Source organism: Rhinopithecus roxellana, chromosome 11 (genome assembly GCF_007565055.1).
Source record: "Rhinopithecus roxellana isolate Shanxi Qingling chromosome 11, ASM756505v1, whole genome shotgun sequence".
Lineage (NCBI taxonomy): Eukaryota > Metazoa > Chordata > Mammalia > Primates > Cercopithecidae > Rhinopithecus > Rhinopithecus roxellana.
The window spans coordinates 135,629,821-135,650,424 of record NC_044559.1 but is presented as its reverse complement, the minus strand read 5'-3'; the positions used below and the strand labels follow the sequence as shown (position 1 = coordinate 135,650,424).

The following is a 20,604-nucleotide window of genomic DNA, read 5'->3' as shown; positions in this document are numbered from 1 at the left end:
TTCAGATCCCTTTTACTACCCCCAGCAAATTCTGAAGTGAGAGACGGTAGCCGGCAACCTGCGTCGTATGTCTCTGCAGAGCTCCGTATTGCCTTCCAAACAGCCTCTAGTCTCCTGCAGGCATTCCTTGAGTTCCACCAGTGGAATTTCAGGTGTTTGGGATAGCTTGATAATGCTAGGTAGCTTAGCTCAGAGATGCCACTGATAGAATAATGTTTTCCTATGTTGCCCAGTACAGTGACCACTGGTCACATGTAGCTTTTTTTTTTTTTTTTTTTAAGAGACAGGGGTCTCACTCTGTCACCCAGGCTGGAGCGCAGGAATGCAGTGGCGAGATGATAGCTCACTGTAGCCTCAAACTCCTGGGCTCAAGTGACCCTCCTGCCTCAGCCTCCGAAAGCATTGGAATTGTAAGTGTGAGCTAAGGCACTCAGCCAAGGCTATTTAGATTTGAATGAAAACTAAATCAAATTTAAAATTCAGCTCCTTGATTGTACCAGCCACATTTCAAGCACTCAGCAACATTATTGAGGATCAAAACAGAATATTTCCTTGATCACAGAAAGTTCTATTGGACAGCCCTGCTGTAGAAGTTGTGGGCGCTTCATTCCACACTGCCTCTGTGCCCCGAGAAATCCTGGGGAGAAAGAAGGCTAAGCAATGGGCTGTCAATGGCCCCACCCGGCTCCAATGCTTGTTGTCGTGAGCTGCAGGCACTGAAATGAGCGAGGACAACGCACTGGTGGTGCACAGGGGTAGGTGAGGACTGTAGGTACACGTGAGCCCTTTAACACACTTTCTGTTTTGCTATTTTGTGGTACCCTTTTCTTTCCTTATATTGCTGACTTTTGCTTCCCTCCTTCAAGAAACAGCAGAACACATCACCTAACTGCTTTCCTTTCATATTCAACTTGGTGGCAGCCATGAGAAGAGCTTAATAAAGGCACCTCAGGCTTTTTCTGGATTGGTTCTCATCTGGCCTTCTGATTTTTACCAACAGTCCAAACCAAAGGACAGCGATAAAGAAGGAACTTCAAATTCCACCTCTGAAGACGGGCCAGGGGATGGATTCACCATTCTGTCTTCTAAGAGCCTTGTTCTGGGACAGAAGGTAACAAAGAGAATTGCATTGTGCTATATTAAAACACTACTGTATTTTTTATTTATTTATTTTATTTTATTTCATTTTATTTTATTTTATTTTATTATTTTTTGAGGCGGAGTCTCGCTCTATCGCCCGGACTGGAGTGCAGTGGCCAGATCTCAGCTCACTGCAAGCTCCGCCTCCCGGGTTTACGCCATTCTCCTGCCTCAGCCTCCCGAGTAGCTGGGACTACAGGCGCCCGCCACCTTGCCTGGCTAGTTTTTGTATTTTTAGTAGAGACGGGGTTTCACCGTGTTAGCCAGGATGGTCTCGATCTCCTGACCTCGTGATCCGCCCGTCTCGGCCTCCCAAAGTGCTAGGATTACAGGCTTGAGCCACTGCGCCCGGCCAACACTACTGTATTTTTATAACCTACTGTTTACAAACGATGCCTCCCTTGCTCCCCAATAATGATTTTCACTGCAGTCTTGAATTATTCATTTTTAAACTAAAGAGCTGTGGCAGTGTTGGCATTGTGAGAGTGAGAATTGTTCTTTTTTGCTGAGAATTGTTAATGCTAACATTGGTCAGACGGGTAAGCATGGAGGCTCTTTCTGGTCAGTAGATAGAATGGCATTACTGGTTTTGCTGGGAATTCCACACACCCCAGTTATTTCTACATCTGCCAAAAAAAAAAAAAAAAAAAATCCATAGCTAACTTTCTCAAACAGCTTCTGAGAGGCCCATCTTACATGGTTCAATGTAATTTATCAAAGAAAGAAAATAGAAATGTATGTTTCCCGAATATCCTTGGTATTAGAAATGAATTATTTGCCAATAATTCAGTCTGCCTGCCTTCCTAGGATTTAGAAAGAAAACAAACAGGGTTATACATTTGAACAGTCTTCAGCAACACAACAGCAGCCCAGCCAGACATGCAAATAATTCATTCCTACAAGTGTAAAGTTTACTGAGCAGACAATTTATCTACCAAGTCAACTGGGGCTGAAATAAGACACCCAAGGGAAGAGTCAGTTAATCATATCTCTGGTAGCTGAATGTTTCCATCCTGACAACACAGTAAGCCTCCATTCAAAGAACTGGGAAGAGCATGTTCTAAGAAGAGCATCGGTGTGGCTGGTTGCTAATTCATCACTGATTAAAGCAGGGAAACAAAGAGGTGGAATTTACGTCCCCTCTCTGGCCCGTTCACTGTTACATGACGATTAGCTTTCTCTCACGTAGCTAAGGGAACATAAAGGTCTCGCTCACGTGGGCCAATAGAGAATGCCCTCCATTCCACTCTACTGTGAACACATAGGGTAGCATTTCCCAACGGTAGCCCCAAGACTGTGGTCTCCAAAGGCCAAGGGAGCCAGACACCCCCAGGTCAGGATCCCAGAGCCCATTACTTCTCTCCAGCAAGGTTACTGACTTCAGAGCCCTGCCCCACTAATTTTGTGCTCCTCTAGGGAGAATGCAGGATGCTGAGGGGAAAAGAGAGAGCGAGCCCTGGGCTTCCTTGCAGGAGCTGCTCAGAGGATGCATCAGTGAAAACCAGGGCCACCGGGGTTGGGAACCAAAGGCATGAGCTGTAAGAGAAAGAAAGAAAGGAGAGGGGAGGTCCTGTTCCTGTTCCAGGGAAGAGGAAATGGATTCGTTGTATGCTGCCAGCCCCAGAGTGGAGAGCAAATCCGCTGAGCTCAAAGAGCTTATTGCAAGCCAGACACCTGGGAAATTGGAGGTTGTCACTCTCTATGCAGCCCCTATGTTGACATTGGGTATGAATAATTAAAGAGAATTAATGATGCAAGTAAAATATGAGGACTTTTCAACCGGATTTTATCTTTTCCACATTCTCCACCTTTTCTTCCTAATGCAGCTGTCCTTAACCCAGAGTGACATCAGCCATATTGGCTCCATGAGAGTGGAGGGCATTGTCCACCCAACCACAGCCGAAATTGACCTCAAAGAAGATATAGGTAAGGTCCTGAGACTTCAGTAGAAGTGCCATAGAATAGGCCACTGTTCAGGCAAGTTCTTGTGAAGCTGGTCATTGTCAACTGGCTATCCCATTGCTGGGGTCCCATGTCAAACTGTGTCTTTATGTGTAGTTGAACAGCTTCACTAGAGAGAAGCTAACTTTTAATTCTGCATATATTTTTGAAATTTTTATTGGGGTATTGTGTAAAGCAAATTGTTAGCGTAGAGCTTGATGAATTTTTCTCAAAGTGAACCCCACTGTGCAACTAGCACCAAGATCCTGAAGCAGACCTTACCAGCACCCAAGACGTCTCCCTCGGTCCCACTCCCAGTCAGGTATGTCCTCCAAGGGTAGCCACTGTCCTTTCTTCTCAAAGCAGAGATGGGTTTCATCTGTCTTGAATTTTGTAAAAATGAAATCTTGTCCTCTTTTGCTCAACTCAGTATTGTGAAATCTATCCATGTTGTTGAGTATGATTGTATTCATTCATTTTCCTTGCTTGTAGTATTACACTCTATAAATATATGACAGTTGATTGATCTATTCCACCACTGATGACAATTGGGGTCGTTTCCAGTTTGGGCTATAGTGAATAGTGCTACTGTAAATATTGTTGTACATGTTTACATATATCGTAAGCTTAAATATTGAGAGTGCTATTGATAAAAGGGAAATGGACATCTAGAAAAAATTAGGTTGTCCATTAAGCTATGAGCACTGAGCTATTTTGCCTGTGGTTTGCCAACTGTCCCACGAGTGGCAGAGAGAGCTATTACTAGCCAGGGTGGAGGAGCTTGGGAGGGTAAGCTGTTACGGGTGCCGGAAATAACAGCATGCTAACAGTCCCCATCCCATCCATTTTTACCAAGCAGAACTGCCTTAAACTCTCCATGGAAAGGGTAAAGTAAGCAAAGAAGGGGCTTTGTCCCTAGGGTACAGGGCTTGCCTGTGAGGGAGGCAATTTGAGGTAGATGCTAGTAGTTCAGCCCTGGGTGGTAGCACCAGGGGCCCCTGGCAGCTGGACTCACTCAGGGCTTCCTCCTGGCATCAGAGGCCACTTGCTGTCCTGAAAAGGAGACAGGACAGCCCTGGGAAAAGTCAGCATTACAGAGAAACAAGTCTCCTTCCACGCTCCTTGGAAGGGCGCCCTCTAGTGGCCTTCCTCTGGAGCTTTTTTAATAGGTGTCCTGCCTCTCACTGACACATTGCAGTGTTCATACTTTACACATTTCTATAGTAATGAAATTTTTATGTAAGAAAAACAATATGCTTCTTTTCTTTAATTGGCATGGTGGCAGAGTGGAAAGAGCTGAGAGCAGAAATTCACGCTCAGTTTCCAGCAGTGGATTCTAAGGCCAACCTCTTCAGGGTCTTGTGAGGAGAAATGGGCTAAAGGCAGCCAGGTGGTTAAGAGGGCAGGTTCCAGGTCGGCCTGCCTGGACTGTCCCGGCTTTTCTGAATTGCTTCCTAGCTGTGTGACCTTTGGCAGGTGTCTAAACCTCCCTGAACCTCTGTTTCCTCCTCTGTAAGGGAGGATAGCAATAGTACCTGTCCCACAGGGCTGCTGTGATGGGGCCTGGCACAGTGCTGGGCTCCTAGGCACTTAGTAATTGACAGTTGTTTTGTTGCTGCTGTGTTAGGAGGAGTCCCTCCCATTATGATTCCATTCTCCACCACCGTCACCCAAACTAATCATCCCAACAGCCAAGGCCCTGCCTTAATCTTTTCAAAACATTATGTTATTGTGGGAAAAGTCAAGCATAAACAAAAATAACAGAAAATTATAATGAAACCCTACTCAATCAGATGCAGTAATCACCACCTATGGCCACCTTTGTTCCAACTCTTACCCCCTCCACATACTTCCCAAAGTCATTTTATCTGTGAATATTTCACAATGACTGCTAACAGATAAGGGCTGTTTACTAACAACACAGCCACACTACCATTATTGTACCTTTAAAAAGATCGCAATATCAACAAATTACCAGTGTTCCAATTCCAGTTACATCATAAATGTTAAGTTTCTTAAACATTTGTTTAAGCCAGGCACAGTGGTACACTCCTGTAGTCCCAGCTACTTGGGAAGCTGAGGCAGGAGGATTGCTTGAGCCCAGGAATTTGAGACCAGCCTGGACAATATAGTGGGATCCCCATCTCTTATAAAAAAGGGGGGCCTCTGAGTATGGTGGCTCATACCTGTAATCCCAGCACTTTGGGAGGCTGAGGTGGGCGGACCACTTGAGCTCAGAAGTTCTAGACCAACCTGGGCACATGGCGAAACCCCATCTCTACAAAAAAATACAAAAATTAGCCGGGCGTGTTGGCACATGCCTGTGCTGCCAGCTAAGGTGGGAGGCTGAGGTAGGAGGATCACTTAAGCCCAGGAGTTCTAGGCTGCAGTGAATGGTGATCACGCCACTACACTCCAGTCTGGGCCACAGAGTACACAGAGTGAGACCCGGTCTCGAAAGAAAGAGAGAGAAAGAAAAAGAGAGAGAGGGAGAGAGACAGAGAGAGAAAGGAAGGAAGGGAAGGGAGAGAAGGAAGCAGGGAGGGAAGGACGGGGAGAGAAAGGAAGAAAGGAAAGAAAGAAAATTGGTTTATTTGATTTTGGATCCAAATCAGTCCACGCACTGCAGTTGGTTGATAATTCTCTTATACCTTAGGTTCCTCCTTCATCTCTTATTTCTTTGCAATTCGTCTGTTGAGGAAGCTGGGCCATTTGTCCTATGGGGTTTCATGCAGTCCGGATTTTGTTGATTACATCCTCCTGGCATCATGAAACATGTTTCTTTGCTTTTTATAACTTGGTGGTTGGATCTAGAGGTTTCATGAGGTATAGGTTCGAAAACTTTGCCAAGACTCCTTGGTCAGTGGCGAGCGCGCGTGCCTGAGGAGGCGTGTCGTGCCTGGTTGTCTGTCTTGGTGTGATGCTGGGGGCCACTGATGCCTCTTCTCTAGATTCCGCCATTTGTTAGGAGTTGCAAAGCTGCGGTCTTCTCATTCTAGCATTGTTCCTTTCCTTCTTGGGAATGCTTCTGTAGAGAGAAAAATACCTCTCTCCAGGCTGCTTTTTTCTTAAAAGTCTGCAGTGAGAAGGGTGCATTCCCCTTACCTTCTGCACATTCCCATTTGGCCCTTGACCTGAATGCAGAGGGCACCAGTGTAGACCTAGTCCTCTGCTTCTCAACATGAACTGGCTACCAGCTTCAGTTACTCGGCCTTCTCTAGGCTTCTGGACCCAATAGATCAACAGTGTCCAGGAATCTGGGGGCCAGAAAGGAGCCTCAGAGGTGCTGGGTATAATGCACAATCACCATTTCTCAGTTGCATCATGGAAACCCAAGCACATTAATGAAGAAATCCCCTCTGCACGCCCTCCCCCAGTGGACAGTGACCACTGGAATAGACACTTGTCCTAAACGATCTGCACAATGTACTATGGCTCTCCACATATACTTGAGGCTCGAGTGTGGAGTGGGGAAGCATCACCACCCAGGCCCTGGGGAAGACTCTGAACTGAACCATAGTAATAATTATGATTCATAAAGAGAGAGCTGAGACTTGCCCCAGACATCCAGATCACTAAGTTCATTTGAAGATGAAAACACCTGAAAAATACCTCATCTGCTGCCCCAAAGCCGTCGTCCTCCCAGTCTGGAAAAAAAACCCATGCCATCTCAGAGACATAAGAGCTGGATGCGCTGGTACATACACAGACAGGGTTCCTGCGGGGTCAGAGGTGGCGTCCTGTCATCTCCCATAGGGTTCCACTTGGCCTGTGGAGAAGTAAGAGCTGAGGTAGGAAAAAAAAGAAAGAGTAGGGCATTCCCCTAACATCAAAGGCTCAGGGCATCTCCCGGCAGGAAAGTCCGTAGAGATTAGCCTCTCTGCATGTCTCCATTGAAAACTGAGCACCGGGGTGGGGGAACAACATGCCTGGCTCCGCTGGGCCTGTGTCTGTCCTTTGACTCAAGCACTTACAGTATGTTGATGGCACTGTGATGGGACCGGGACCTCAGAGCTCTCCACATGAGTACTAAACCTGTAGGACACAACACTAGAATCTCAGTTTTTTGTTGTTGTTGTTGTTGTTTTTTTTTTTTATTATACTTTAAGTTCTAGGGTACATGTGCATAACGTGCAGGTTTGTTACATATGTATACTGATGCCATGTTGGTGTGCTGCACCCATCAACTCGTCAGCACCCATCAATTCGTCATTTATATCATGTATAACTCCCCAATGCAATCCCTCCCTCCTCCCCCCTCCCCATGATAGGCCCCGGTGTGTGATGTTCCCCTTCCCGAGTCCAAGTGATCTCATTGTTCAGTTCCCACCTATGAGTGAGAACATGCGGTGTTTGGTTTTCTCTTCTTGTGATAGTTTGCTAAGAATGATGGTTTCCAGCTGCATCCATGTCCCTACAAAGGACGCAAACTCATCCTTTTTTATGGCTGCATAGTATTCCATGGTGTATATGTGCCACATTTTCTTAATCCAGTCTGTCACAGATGGACATTTGGGTTGATTCCAAGTCTTTGCTATTGTGAATAGTGCCGCAATAAACATACGTGTGCATGTGTCTTTGTAGTAGAATAATTTATAATCCTTTGGGTATATACCCAGTAGTGGGATGGCTGGGTCATATGGTACATCTAGTTCTAGATCCTTGAGGAATTGCCATACTGTTTTCCATAATGGTTGAACTAGTTTACAATCCCACCAACAGTGTAAAAGTGTTCCTATTTCTCCACATCCTCTCCAACACCTGTTGTTGTTTCCTGACTTCTTTTTTTTTTTTTTTTTTTTTTTTTTTTGAGACGGAGTCTCACTCTGTGGCCCAGGCTGGAGTGCAGTGGCCGGATCTCAGCTCACTGCAAGCTCCGCCTCCCGGGTTCACGCCATTCTCCTGCCTCAGCCTCCCGAGTAGCTGGGACTACAGGCGCCTGCCACCTCGCCCGGCTAGTTTTTTTTTTTATTTTTTAGTAGAGACGGGGTTTCACCGTGTTAGCCAGGATGGTCTCGATCTCCTGACCTCGTGATCCGCCCGTCTTGGCCTCCCAAAGTGCTGGGATTACAGGCTTGAGCCACCGCGCCCGGCCCTGACTTCTTAATGATTGCCATTCTAACTGGTGTGAGATGGTATCTCATTGTGGTTTTGATTTGCATTTCTCTGATGGCGAGTGATGATGAGCATTTTTTCATGTGTCTGTTGGCTGTATGAATGTCTTCTTTTGAGAAATGTCTGTTCATATCCTTTGCCCACTTTTTGATGGGGTTGTTTGTTTTTTTCTTGTAGATTTGTTTGAGTTCTTTGTAGATTCTGGATATTAGCCCTTTGTCAGTAGGTTGCAAAAATTTTCTCCCATTCTGTAGGTTGCCTGTTCACTCTGATGGTAGTTTCTTTTGCTGTGCAAAAGCTCTTTAGTTTAATTAGATCCCATCTGTCAATTTTGGCTTTTGCTGCCGTTGCTTTTGGTGTTTTAGACATGAAGTCCTTGCCCATGCCTATGTCCTGAATGGTACTACCTAGATTTTCTTCTAGGGTTTTTATGGTATTAGGTCTAACATTTAAGTCTCTAATCCATCTTGAATTAATCTTCGTATAAGGGGTAAGGAAAGGATCCAGTTTCAGCTTTCTACTTATGGCTAGCCAATTTTCCCAGCACCATTTATTAAATAGGGATTCCTTTCCCCATTTCTTGTTTCTCTCAGGTTTGTCAAAGATCAGATGGCTGTATATGTGTGGTATTATTTCTGAGGACTCTGTTCTGTTCCATTGGTCTATATCTCTGTTTTGGTACCAGTACCATGCTGTTTTGGTTACTGTAGCCTTGTAGTATAGTTTGAAGTCAGGTAGCGTGACGCCTCCAGCTTTGTCCTTTTGACTTAGGATTGTCTTGGCAATGCGGGCTCTTTTTTGGTTCCATATGAACTTTAAAGCAGTTTTTTCCAATTCTGTGAAGAAACTCATTGGTAGCTTGATGGGGATGGCATTGAATCTATAAATAACCTTGGGCAGTATGGCCATTTTCACGATATTGATTCTTCCTATCCATGAGCATGGTATGTTCTTCCATTTGTTTGTGTCCTCTTTTAGAGTGGAAGAACTGACAGCTAGACCAGTTGTTTTTAAATCATCTACAGGACTCGGGCCATGAGACTGCTTTATGGCCAAATCACCCCTTAAAAGATCCTTGATAAAAGCTTGCCAATCTAAGTCTGCTACACTGATGCCCCGAGACCCCTGCCTCCCCCTACCACTGGCAAACCAGGATAACAATTGGGAAGTTCAATTCCTAGTTTCTAACTGTACTTTTTTTTTTTTTTTCCTGGCCTACTACAAATATATCAAACAGTGTAATTAGATTGAAAGAACAACCACAGTGGCTTCCCATTGCTCTCCTTTGCAGGTAAAGCCTTGGAAAAGGCTGGGGGAAAAGAGTTCTTGGAAACGGTAAAGGAGCTCCGCAAATCCCAAGGCCCTTTGGAAGTCGCCGAAGGTAAGCGTGGAACTAGGCTCCTGTCACCAGCATGGCCTCACCCTCCTCTCTGAGTCTCTAGCCTCACGTGCCTGATGCCCGTTCAGCTTATGAGACAAAGGATGCCATAACTAATCAGAAAGCTATTTCAGCATCTCAGGTAATTTGAGCAGGCCCATGGAGATCCTTTCAGATGTCCTGGGGACTCCAATATGTCTGAATAATTCAAGTCAATTTGCATCAGATCCCCCAAAATGGTCTAGAGCCATTGGGTGAACTTCGCATGTGTGTGATAAAGTATACATACCATAGGACTTACCATTGGAACTATGTTTTTTTCTTTTTCTTTTCTTTTTTTTTTTTCTTTTTGAGAAAGAGTCTCACTCTGTCACCCAGGCTGGAGTGCCGTGGCATGATCTCAGCTCACTGCAACCTCCGCCTCCCAAGTTCAAACGATTCTTGTCCCTCAGCCTCCCAAGTTGCTGGAATTACAGGCGCATGCAACCATGCCTGGCTAGCGTTTGCATTTTTAGTAGAGATGAGGTTTTGCCGTGTTGGCCAGGCTGGTCTCAAAGTCCTAACCTCAAGTGATCCACCCACCTTGGCTTCCCAAAGTGCTGGGATTACAGACATGAGCCACCGCACCCAGCCACTGGAACTATTTTAAAGCGTATAATTCAGCAGCATTAAGTACTTTTACAGTGTTGTGCAGCCATCACCACTACCTAGTCCAGAGCTTTGATGTCACCTCACACAGAAACCTTGTTGGGGTGATCGGACCCAACACCAGGTCATGGGGGTGACAAAGTCCAGCGGAGTCAAAGGAATGAGAAAAGACAGTTTGAGACAGAAAGTGGGTCCAGGGGGCTGTCGCTAGTGTATGGAGGCTGCGAAGGCCCTGAGCTCTGGAAGCCCAGACTATTTATTGGTGATCAAACAAAGAAACAGGTGGTGAGGATACGGGGGTCGAAAGGCAAGGGCATGATCTACAGCTGTGACAGTTTAGCATTTCCTTTGAAGCATCTGGAACATATTCTGCTGCTTGAGATAATGGAGAGCAGGTTCTTTTAACTCAAGATACAATCGATCCTGGGAGAGTAAGGAGCAAGGAGCCAGCAAGTCTAGACACATTCCAGAGCCATGAGCCCTGGATTCTGTCGAAGCCACGAGGGCTTTTATGCCTGGGCTCAGATTATGGTGCATCGGAGTAGCCTTCCGCCCTTTGGCACAGAGCTTAGTGTTTCAGCCACAGGGGGTTTTAGAATCTGGACCCCGGACATGTTCCAAGACTCTTTCACGTTATGTCAGACATGCAAGCCCTGCCTCAGCTTCTCCCAACACTCAGCTTTTCTCCCAACAAACCCCCTAACATTAAGCAGTCTTGCCCAGTGCCCCCTCAGGCCCTGGCAAGCACTGATCTACTTTCTGTCTCTATGGATTTGCCTATTCTGGACATTTCTTATAAAGGGGATCATGCAATATATGACTTTTCTGTCTGGCTTCTCTCACTTAACATTTTTTTCAAAGTTCATCCATACTGTAGCATGGGTAAGTACTTACATTCTTTTTCATGGCTGAATAATATTCCATTTTGTTTAACCACTCATTTGCTGTTGGACATTTGGGCTGTTTCCACCTTTGGTGATTGTGGATAGAGCTGCAGTGAACATCCGTGCACAAGTTTTTGTTTGAACATCTCTTGTCCAGGCGATTGGGCAAGTTTTTGACAAGTGGATCCAACCTCAGATCGGTGTTCCCACCCACACGACTCCCAATCAGTTCACTCCTTGTACCCTCAGTCAGTGCCAAGTGCTGCAGGGCTTCAGCGGAAAATAAAACCCACCGCTGCCCTCAGATGCATCACTGGGCCACAGAGCAGGAGCCACAACCTCAGCATAGGGCAGTGTGGGAGGACGGCAGTGAGGCTGTGAGAGCCCTTGGGGGTGGGACACGGAGGGCAATAGGAGCACTGCATGTGAGAAGACGCGGGTCTTGCATGAGCAGGGAGTCTTGGGTCAGCATGTGGGAGAAGAGAAACAGCAGTCAAGATGAGGCTGGGTCTGTGGGCTGCGCGAAGGGGTCTGGACCTGACCCTACATGGACACGAGGGCACTTAGAAGTTTAAGCAGGGGGCTGTCCAGATTAGATTTGATTGTTATAAAAGTAGGGCCCGGGCACGGTGGCTCACGCCTGTAATACCAGCACTTTGGGAGGCTGAGGCAGGTGGATCACGAGGTCAGGGGTTCGAGACTAGTCAGGTGTGGTGGCATATGCCTATAATCCCAGCTAGTCAGAGGCTGAGGCAGGAGAATCGCTTGAACCTGGGAAGTGGAGGTTGCAGTAAGCCAAGTTCATGCCATTGCACTCTAGCCTGGGCGACAGAGCAAGACTCTGTCTCAAAAAAAAAACAAGAAAGAGGCCGGGCGCGGTGGCTAAAGCCTGTAATCCCAGCACTTTGGGAGGCCGAGACGGGCAGATCACGAGGTCAGGAGATCGAGACCATCCTGGCTAACATGGTGAAACCTCGTCTCTACTAAAAAATACAAAAAACTAGACGGGCGAGGTGGCGGGCGCCTGTAGTCCCAGCTACTCGGGAGGCTGAGGCAGGAGAATGGCGTGAACCCGGGAGGCGGAGCTTGCAGTGAGCTGAGATCCGGCCACTGCACTCCAGCCCGGGCCACAGAGCGAGACTCCGTCTCAAAAAAAAAAAAACAAAAAAAAACAAGAAAGAAAGAAAAGGAAAAAAGTAATGGGGGCTTCTAGTCCAGAAAGAACAAGAGCCCACACTTTAAATCTCCACCCACCACTCCCCACAGGCATAGCAGTAATAGATGCAGTGTCTCTTTAAAAACTGTAAGACAGAGCCACACTCAAATATAAGATAAGCCTCCATGTAGACAGAGGCAGGAGGGCTGCAGCAGCACCTCCAGAAGGCCGCTGCCCCAGGCCTGGGCTCCAGGTCTGTAAGATGCAGTGTCGCTTCATGTATAAAGAGGGCCAGAGCCAGGCTCACTGCTCAAAGCAAGGGCTGCATGAGACTCTTGTGGCCTTTACAGGAAGCCAAAGCTCTAGCCACTACCCAGGGCTACAACTTGTATAAAAATCTGTCTTTCTAGGGTAGCAGAAGGGAGAAGATAGCCCTCACCCAAGCCCAGGGCCACACTGCCCTCTGACTCAATGTTTGGCTCCACCATATCCCCAATATAACCATGAGACCAAGCCCCAACTCAGTTATCTAAGATGGTGTCTGGACTGGGGGCCTGGGTGTGGGGAAGGTTCACCGAGAACTGCCTGATAGGGTGCAAAGGAGAGGAAAAATAGCTGCTCTACACAGAATGAGAGGCTCCAACACACTTCTTTTTTAAATTATTTTTTAAATAGAGATGGGATCTTGCTATGTTGTCCAGGCTGATATCGAACTGCTGGGCTCCAGTGATCCTCCTGCCTCAGCCTCTCAAAATGCTAGGATTACAGGCAGGAGCCACCATGCCCAGCACCAACACACTTCTAAACAGAGTTCCAAAGGCAGAAATAGAAAGTAGGGAAGCAGTATTTAAGGAGATCATAGCTGAGAATTTTCTAGGATGAAGCATGAGCCCTTAAGCTGAAAATATCAAGCAAAATACATGAAAATAAATCCAAAACCTGGAGTGTTGTGGTGAAGCCTCAGAAATTGAAAAATCAAAAGAAACCTTCAAAGTAACCCGAGAGGAGAGGCAGATCATTTGTAAAGAAATGATGGTTCTTCTAGTGACAGCAGACTTCTCATCAGCAAAAAAAGATGTTTGGAAACAGGAAAGAAATAGCTTTAAAGCACTGAAGGGGAAAAGAAACTGTCAACCAAGAATTCAACATTTTGCTACGTTATCGTTCAAGAGTGAGGACAAAAGATGTGCGATTTCAGACGTGTAGAAGCTGAGAGGCAGCAATCCAGACACTAGCTGCAAAGAATACAAAAGTCTGCGCCGAGGAAATAGACATGAACCTGGAAGGAAGGAGAGGGCTGCAGGACACAATTTTCAGCTAAGACATTGGTGCAAATATGTTAGGTGTAAGAAGCCATGGCCTGGGGCCAGTGAGTGGTAGCACCCTGGTAAAAATGGAGAAGGGGAGACGGTTCACCACTGTCTAACAGCACATTGCATTTCATTTTAAAACACCATCAGTTGTAAGATATATTTTTATTGTATGTACCACTAAAAAAAATTAAATTTCCAAAATAAGGTGTCTAATAGGAGGCCCCACATAAAGCTGGGGCACATTGAGTATAACAGCAAGCAAGCAAGACATGAACCCACCATGCAGAAAGGAGCAGCAAATATACAGTAGGGGAGAAAAAAGCCTCACTAAAGAATTTGGCCAGGCATGGTGGGTCACGCCTGTAATCGAAGCACTTTGAGAGGCAGAGGTGGGTGGATCACCTGAGGTCGGGAGTTTGAGACCAGCCTGACCAACATGGAGAAACCCTGTCTCTAGTAACAATACAAAAATTAGCCAGGCATGGTGATGGGTGCCTGTAATCTCAGCCACTTGGGAGGCTGAGGCAGGAGAATCGCTTGAACCCGGAGGAGGTTGCAGTGAGCCGTGATCGCGCTATTGCACTGCAGCCTGGGCAACAAGAGTGAAACTCTGTCTTTAAAAAAAAGAAAAAGAATTTGAACCACAAGCCAGTGCTCCTGAAGATTTGCAGCCAGATCCAGTGCAGCTCAAAACCTCAGGCAGAGAAGAGAGTGAGACATAGCCTTAGTTTGGTAGTGTCCCCATGTGACATAGAAGGAAATGTAATTTCTTTTTGGAAGAACTCAGCTCCAGGCTGACAGCAATTCTAAGATGCTTTCTGATTTCAACAATATTAAAATGTTTAAACAAAAAAAAAAAAGTGCATCTTAACATGGTTAAAACAGACCAACTGCAGTGCAGGCCCACCCTGTGGTAGGGGGTGGGGGAGGGTGGATCAAGAAAATATTTCAGGAGCAGAGCCAGTGAGAGGCAGTGATGCTGCATGTTCAGGGAGGCAGAAGCTGGAGCTAAGGGTAGGTCCAGGGTTTCCAGGCTGACAAGTTGATGAAAAGTCGGGTCTTTCATTCTTTTGTTGAATATTTGAGCACCTGCCTGCCAGTGACTGTGGTAGGAGCCAGGCAGCAGCAAGGAATACAAAAGTACTTCAGTGAAGACGTCATCTGGGGCAGAACCAGTTCACGTTAAGCATCTACAGTGTGTGCTGTCGGGCACAGGCATCAGGATGTGGATGTGAATGTAGGCCCTGAATACTCCTGAACTTTACAACCAGGCGGGGACCCCAAGGTAGCACAGTATATCACAGCACAGCTGGCTGCTGAAGTGAATGGCAGAGGCCTAGAGAGAATGGGCGAGGGAGTCAGCGACAAAGGAGGATAGCCAAGTGTGGAGACACAGGTGTAGCCAGACCCATGTGTGCAGGGGACTGAGCCCACTGGCTGGAGAACGACTGGGCATCCAGAAAGAGCAAGAAATGGATAGACTCCAAAGGGAGAGGGGCAGACCATGAAGGGAGCCTGGGAGGACTGCAGTAAGGTCAGGCTGGCAATCAGGAGCAGTTGCAGATTCTGAGTTTAAATGTGGAGTTTAAGGACCTTGACTCCAGCAACTGTATGGAGAATGGTTTGGCAGAAGGAGGGCTGGGGCCCAAAGATCATCGAGAAAGCTGTATTGGATGAGGGTGGAGGTGGAGTGGGGGTGAAAATGAAGCACATGGGCCTGGAATGGGACAAGGCAGAGGAAACTGATGGTGTCTGCAGTGACAGAGAGGGAAAATGGGGAATCGGGTTTCAGGAGTGAATGGCCATTTTACTGGGCACGTGTTAGCCCTGGAGCCCCAGAAAGGTCATGAGGTGCGGGTCCCTGTTGAAAGCTAAGGAGGAAAATGGCTTGCAGATGGCTGCGTAGGAGCTGGGGCTGCAGCAGAAAGAAGAGCACTGGGTCCAGACAGGCAGGAAGAGGAGAGGCCATTGTGGGAAACTGAGGCACTGTTAAAAGAAAACCCATAGTGTCATGGAAACCAGGCATCAGCAGTAGCAGCCTCTCAGCAGAACAAGGGGCCACCCTAGAGTCCCCTTTTGCTGTGGTGACTCCAAGAACTGTGATGGCTCACCTGGGAGAAGGTTCTAGAAGCTCCCAGCAGCAGCACTGCCAGAATGCAGGTCTCCACCAGGCGACATCACATTAGGTAATAGAATGCCGCTAGTCATTACGTGGATAGGTGCTTACCAAATACCAGGGTCACAACCCTTGCAATAACTTGACTCTCATCCTTGACACCTCTAGAGAACATTACAAAGCATTACGGCTATAAGCCGTGTTATTCATCGCCAGTTGCCATGAACATACTTTGTTCTGGACTGAAATGTCATCGTGTACTACCCTGAAAGTCAGTTTTTTACTTGATTGGATGTTTGACATTGCCAACAGGAACATATTCCTTTTATTTAAATATGACTTTTGGCTGGGTGCAATATAATCCTAGCACTTTGGGAGGCCGAGGCGGGTGGATCACTTGAGGTCACGAGTTCAAGACCAACCTGGCCAACATGGTGAAACTCCCCATCTCTACTAAAAATACAAAAAATTGGCCGAGCGTGGTGGTGGGTGCCTGTAATCCCAGCTACTCGGGAGGCTGAGGCAGGAGAATCAAGTCGTTTGAACCCAAGAGGCAGAGATTGCAGTGAGCCGTGATCGAGCCACTGCACTCCAGCCTGGGCGACAGGGGGAGACCTTGTCTCAAAAAAATGACTTTACATTAGAGAAATAACACCATTCTGCTAGTAATGTGATTATACTTTTTAAATATGTGAAATAAATCAGCCATGACTATAACAAGCCAAACTCCATCAGGCATACAATAGCAGCCAGGTGCTCGGGAAAATCGCACCGTGCAGACAAGGCCCATCCCCAGGGTCCTTGGTTCTCAGCACAGCAGCCTCCGGTTTTGGGGGCATCATTGTTCAGGTCAAAGAGGGACACTCTGCTTCTGATGCACAAATATACATGGTCGTAGAGTCAGCATGTGTGGTGGGCCCCTACCCAGAGCCTCGGTGTATTGTGTGGCCTGGGTCCTGCACTCAGGAGTTCACATATGATGACACTGAGTCCCCTCTGGGCACTGGAAGGCAAGGAGCCTACAGCCTCCCCTGATGGACGAGGGGGTCCCTTGGATTTGGCTTCCACCCATGCGAGGAAGTGCAGTCAGCACTTCCCTGACACTGTGGACATTGCCAGGAAATACTTAACCATAAACTAGGTGAGCATCATAGATTTCCAGTCAGTCTTTCACCGCAACCCCACACACAGCTCTGGAATACGGCGGACACACGTTTCTGTTACAAGTGCTGCCCCTAGTGGCCACGGACCTTTGCTACGCGGATTCCTGGGTTCCTGGAGGGGCACAGGGTGCCGGTGGGTGGCTCAGGGGCCTGCGTGGCTCATGGCTGAAGCTGCAGCTGCCTCAGGCAGATCCGAGGGAACTACTCCCCTGGGGAGTCCCACAGTGACTTCTCTGGAGCTTAGCAGCCACGGGGCTTTATCAACTCTGTCACCAATGGGAACCATGTTTAGGGGAGTAAACAGTAAAACAAAGGAGTATGACTGAAATTGTGAGACAAGGCTGGCCTAATTCAATTTCACAGCTCGCTTTTGAAACCCCACTCTCTACAGGGCATGTGGAGATCATCAAATGGCAATACCTGTCCAAGGAACTGTACAATCAAGTTCAGTGGTTCTCAACTCATAGAAGGTCCTAAAATCATGTAAGCATAGGCCCCTGCACCAGACCTACTGAGTCAGGACCTCTGGGGGTGAGGCCCAGGCATGGCTATTTTTTAAAAGCCACAGTAGGCCAGGTGTGGTGGCTCACACCTGTAATCCCAGCACTTTGGGTGCCCAAGGCAGGAGGATCACTTGAGCACTGGAGTTCAAGACTAGTCTGGGCAACATAGCAAAACCTCATCTCTATAAAAAATTTTAAAAATTAGCACATGCCTATAATCCCAGCTACTTGAGAGGCTGAGGCACTAGAATCACTTGAACCCAGGAGGTGGGGCTTGCAGTGAGCTGAGATTGCACCACTGCACTCCAGCCTGGGCAACAGAAAAAGACTCTGTCTCAAAAAAAACTAAAAAAAAAAAAAAAAAAAAAAGCCACTGTATTCATTTCCTGTGGCTACTGTAACAAATTACCACTAAGTTTGTGGCTTCAAACAACACAAATTTATCTTCTTACAGTTCTGGAGGCTAGAAGTCCACAATGAGTTTTAAGAGGCTAAGATCCAGGTGTTGGCAGGGCTGGTTCCTTCTGGAGGCTCGGGGAAGGATCCCTTCCTTGCCTTTTCCAGCTTCTAAGCGGCAACATTCCTTGGCTCCTGGCTGCTTCGCTCCATTCTCTGGCTCCTTCATCACACGGCCTTTTCCTGCCTTTGACCTTCTTACCTCCCTCTTGTCAGGCCCAGGCTCACCCAGACAGTCCAGGATCATCTCCCCATCTCAAGAGCCTTAACTTAATCACATCGGCAAAGTCCCTTTTGTCACATACAGAAACACCCACAGGTTCCAGGGAGAAGGATGTGGCTGTTTGGGGATGCTATTACTTTACCTACCACAGCCATCAGAGAGGATCTGACATGTCCCTTTAACTAGGAACCATTGTGAGGAGGTAGTCCAACCCAGGGACTACTTGGCAGACCATATGACAGTGACGTGTCAGAGAAGCATTAAATGCTTCTACCCAAAGCTTGTGCTAACTGTGCAAAGTCATCCAACCCAGCTCTCTGTTAAACACAGTCTGCATCAGGAGGACAGGATGCTGGCCGGCCAGCGTCTCTATCACTGCCTTATCTCCAGATCTAACAGGTACCTGATGAGGTTAGGCTATAACCTAGGAAACCTCAGGAAATAACCCGCGGCATTTTCTCTCCTATGTCCCAGCTGCCGTCAGCCAATCCAGTGGACTCGCAGCCAAATTTGTCATCCACTGTCACATCCCTCAGTGGGGCTCCGACAAATGTGAAGAACAGCTTGAAGAGACCATCAAAAACTGCCTGTCAGCAGCGGAGGACAAGAAGCTAAAGTCCGTCGCGTTCCCGCCTTTCCCCAGCGGCAGGTAAGATGCAGTTCCCCTGAGTTGATTCCTCTGGCCTTTTCCCTGGAAATCAGCTGCTCCCCCACTTACATCTGATCTGGGTGTTACCAAGGGCTGCCAGCACAGCCAAGTATGCTGACCAGGTGACGGGGCAAGAAACCCAGTTTTCATCCTTCAGAACCCACGGGGAAGTGAGCCCACTGGCTCGTAGGCAGTAGGTCTTCCCCGGCTGGGGCCAGCCCCACTGCCTCCTTGATGTTAAAGCCCCAGGAGGAAGGCAGCCCAGGGGAGGATCGGCAGGCACAGGCCGGCTGGTGTGTTATTTTTTGAGAGCCTTCCAGGTTCAAAGTCCGTATTCCCACCAGCTGTCCATGTCCAGGACACATGATCAGAAAACACCAGGCTCAAAGGCCTTGCTACTCAAAGTGTGGTCCATAGACAGGCAGCAGTGACCGATGTCAGAATGCAGAATCTCAGGCCGCCCATCTCCGACCTCTGTCTCCAGAATCCCCAGGGAATTCCATCGCTGCTCTGGGAGACTGCAGAGCCAGGAGTTCGAGGCTTTGACGAATACACCCAGAGAAGTGAAAATCTGTCCCCGAGTGATTGCTGAAAAGGAGGTTGGGCAATGACTGGATTGTCACAGATCCCAGCTAGGCATTATTTCAGATACGTAATGAGGATATCTGCTCTCACACACAACATATCCTCTCCCTTCATGCCCCTAGCCAATCTATTGCTTTAATTTTGAACACCCTCTCATCTTGAGAGCTGCCCTTTATAATATAGCTATGGTTTATAGCTGTGTCCTGGGAAGCCCAAGAGGAAAATAATGAGACCTAGGTTCCTGCTGTAATCATATCTCAACGTAGGCAAGCAGCATCGAGGCTCAGCAGTCCAGGCCCAGAGATGCTGTGAGATGCATTCTTTCATCAGTGAGACCATGCAGTGCTGTTCTGTGCTGGAATACATGCAAATGGGAAGAATCACTATTAACAGGCCCCTCCTGGACCTGCTCCAGGGGTCTTTGTCGCTGACCCCTAATGACCACTCTGGCTGTGCCCCTGGAACCTGGTGCTGTGGCCCAGTCTGGTGGATGGCACTATCAGTAGCTCCCTGGAACCTGGGGCCTTTAACAAACTTTCATCAACCCCGCCATGCCCAGAGTCACAATGCTGAAATTACATGGACCTGTGCCTATGAAATAATATGTGCATAAAAAAGGACTTATGAAGACAGGTTTGGAGCATATATTTTTGCCCTTTACTAAGCAATCGGGTTAGCATACAAACCAGTTTGGAGGGAGCTAACAAAACTTCTGTTTGCTTTTTTGAAGACCAGGTATTTTTAATGCTGAATGGCCAGCATTTTTAAAGCCAAGCTTGACTTGGTCAGATGACATAGACTCAAATACAGGGAGCTGGCACGGTGGCTCATGCCTGTAAATCCAAAAGCTTTGGGAGGCTGAGGCAGGAGCATCACTTGAGGCCAGGAGTTCGAGACCAGCCTGGGCAACATAACGAGACCCGTCTCTACAAAAAATTAAATAAAAAAAAAAAAATTTTTTTATAGGCACATGCCTATAGTCCCAGCTACTTAGGCGGCTGAGGCAGGAGGCAGATAGCTTGAGCTCAGAGGTTCGAAGCTGCAGTGAGCTATGATCACACCACTGCACTCTAGCCTGAGTGATGGAGCAAGACTTTGCCTCTGAAACAAAAACTAATTTTAAAAAATAATAATAAAAAATAAAATGCAGGGCACTCTTCACTTGGCCAACTCTATGACCTTGACTAAAATCACTGTGCTTGGCCAGGCACCGTGGCTCACACCTGTAATCCCGGCACTCTGGGAGGCCAAGGGAGGCCTCCCAAATTCCTGAATTCCCAAACTCCTTGAATTCCTGAGGTCAGGAATTCAAGACCAGCCTGGCCAACATGGTG

At 47.4% G+C, this 20,604-nt stretch overlaps 1 protein-coding gene across 1 annotated transcript in view; it reads left to right on the top strand.

Annotated features, from left to right (window-relative positions):
* LOC104661975 (core histone macro-H2A.2) overlaps positions 1-20,604 on the top strand; it is a 63,878-nt gene that overhangs the window by 42,101 nt on the left and 1,173 nt on the right. The window contains exons 5-8 of the mRNA XM_010362834.2: positions 1,001-1,111; positions 2,967-3,066; positions 9,488-9,577; positions 18,511-18,685. Coding sequence (XP_010361136.1) covers positions 1,001-1,111; positions 2,967-3,066; positions 9,488-9,577; positions 18,511-18,685 — 476 coding nt within the window. The remainder of the gene's footprint in view (positions 1-1,000; positions 1,112-2,966; positions 3,067-9,487; positions 9,578-18,510; positions 18,686-20,604) is intronic.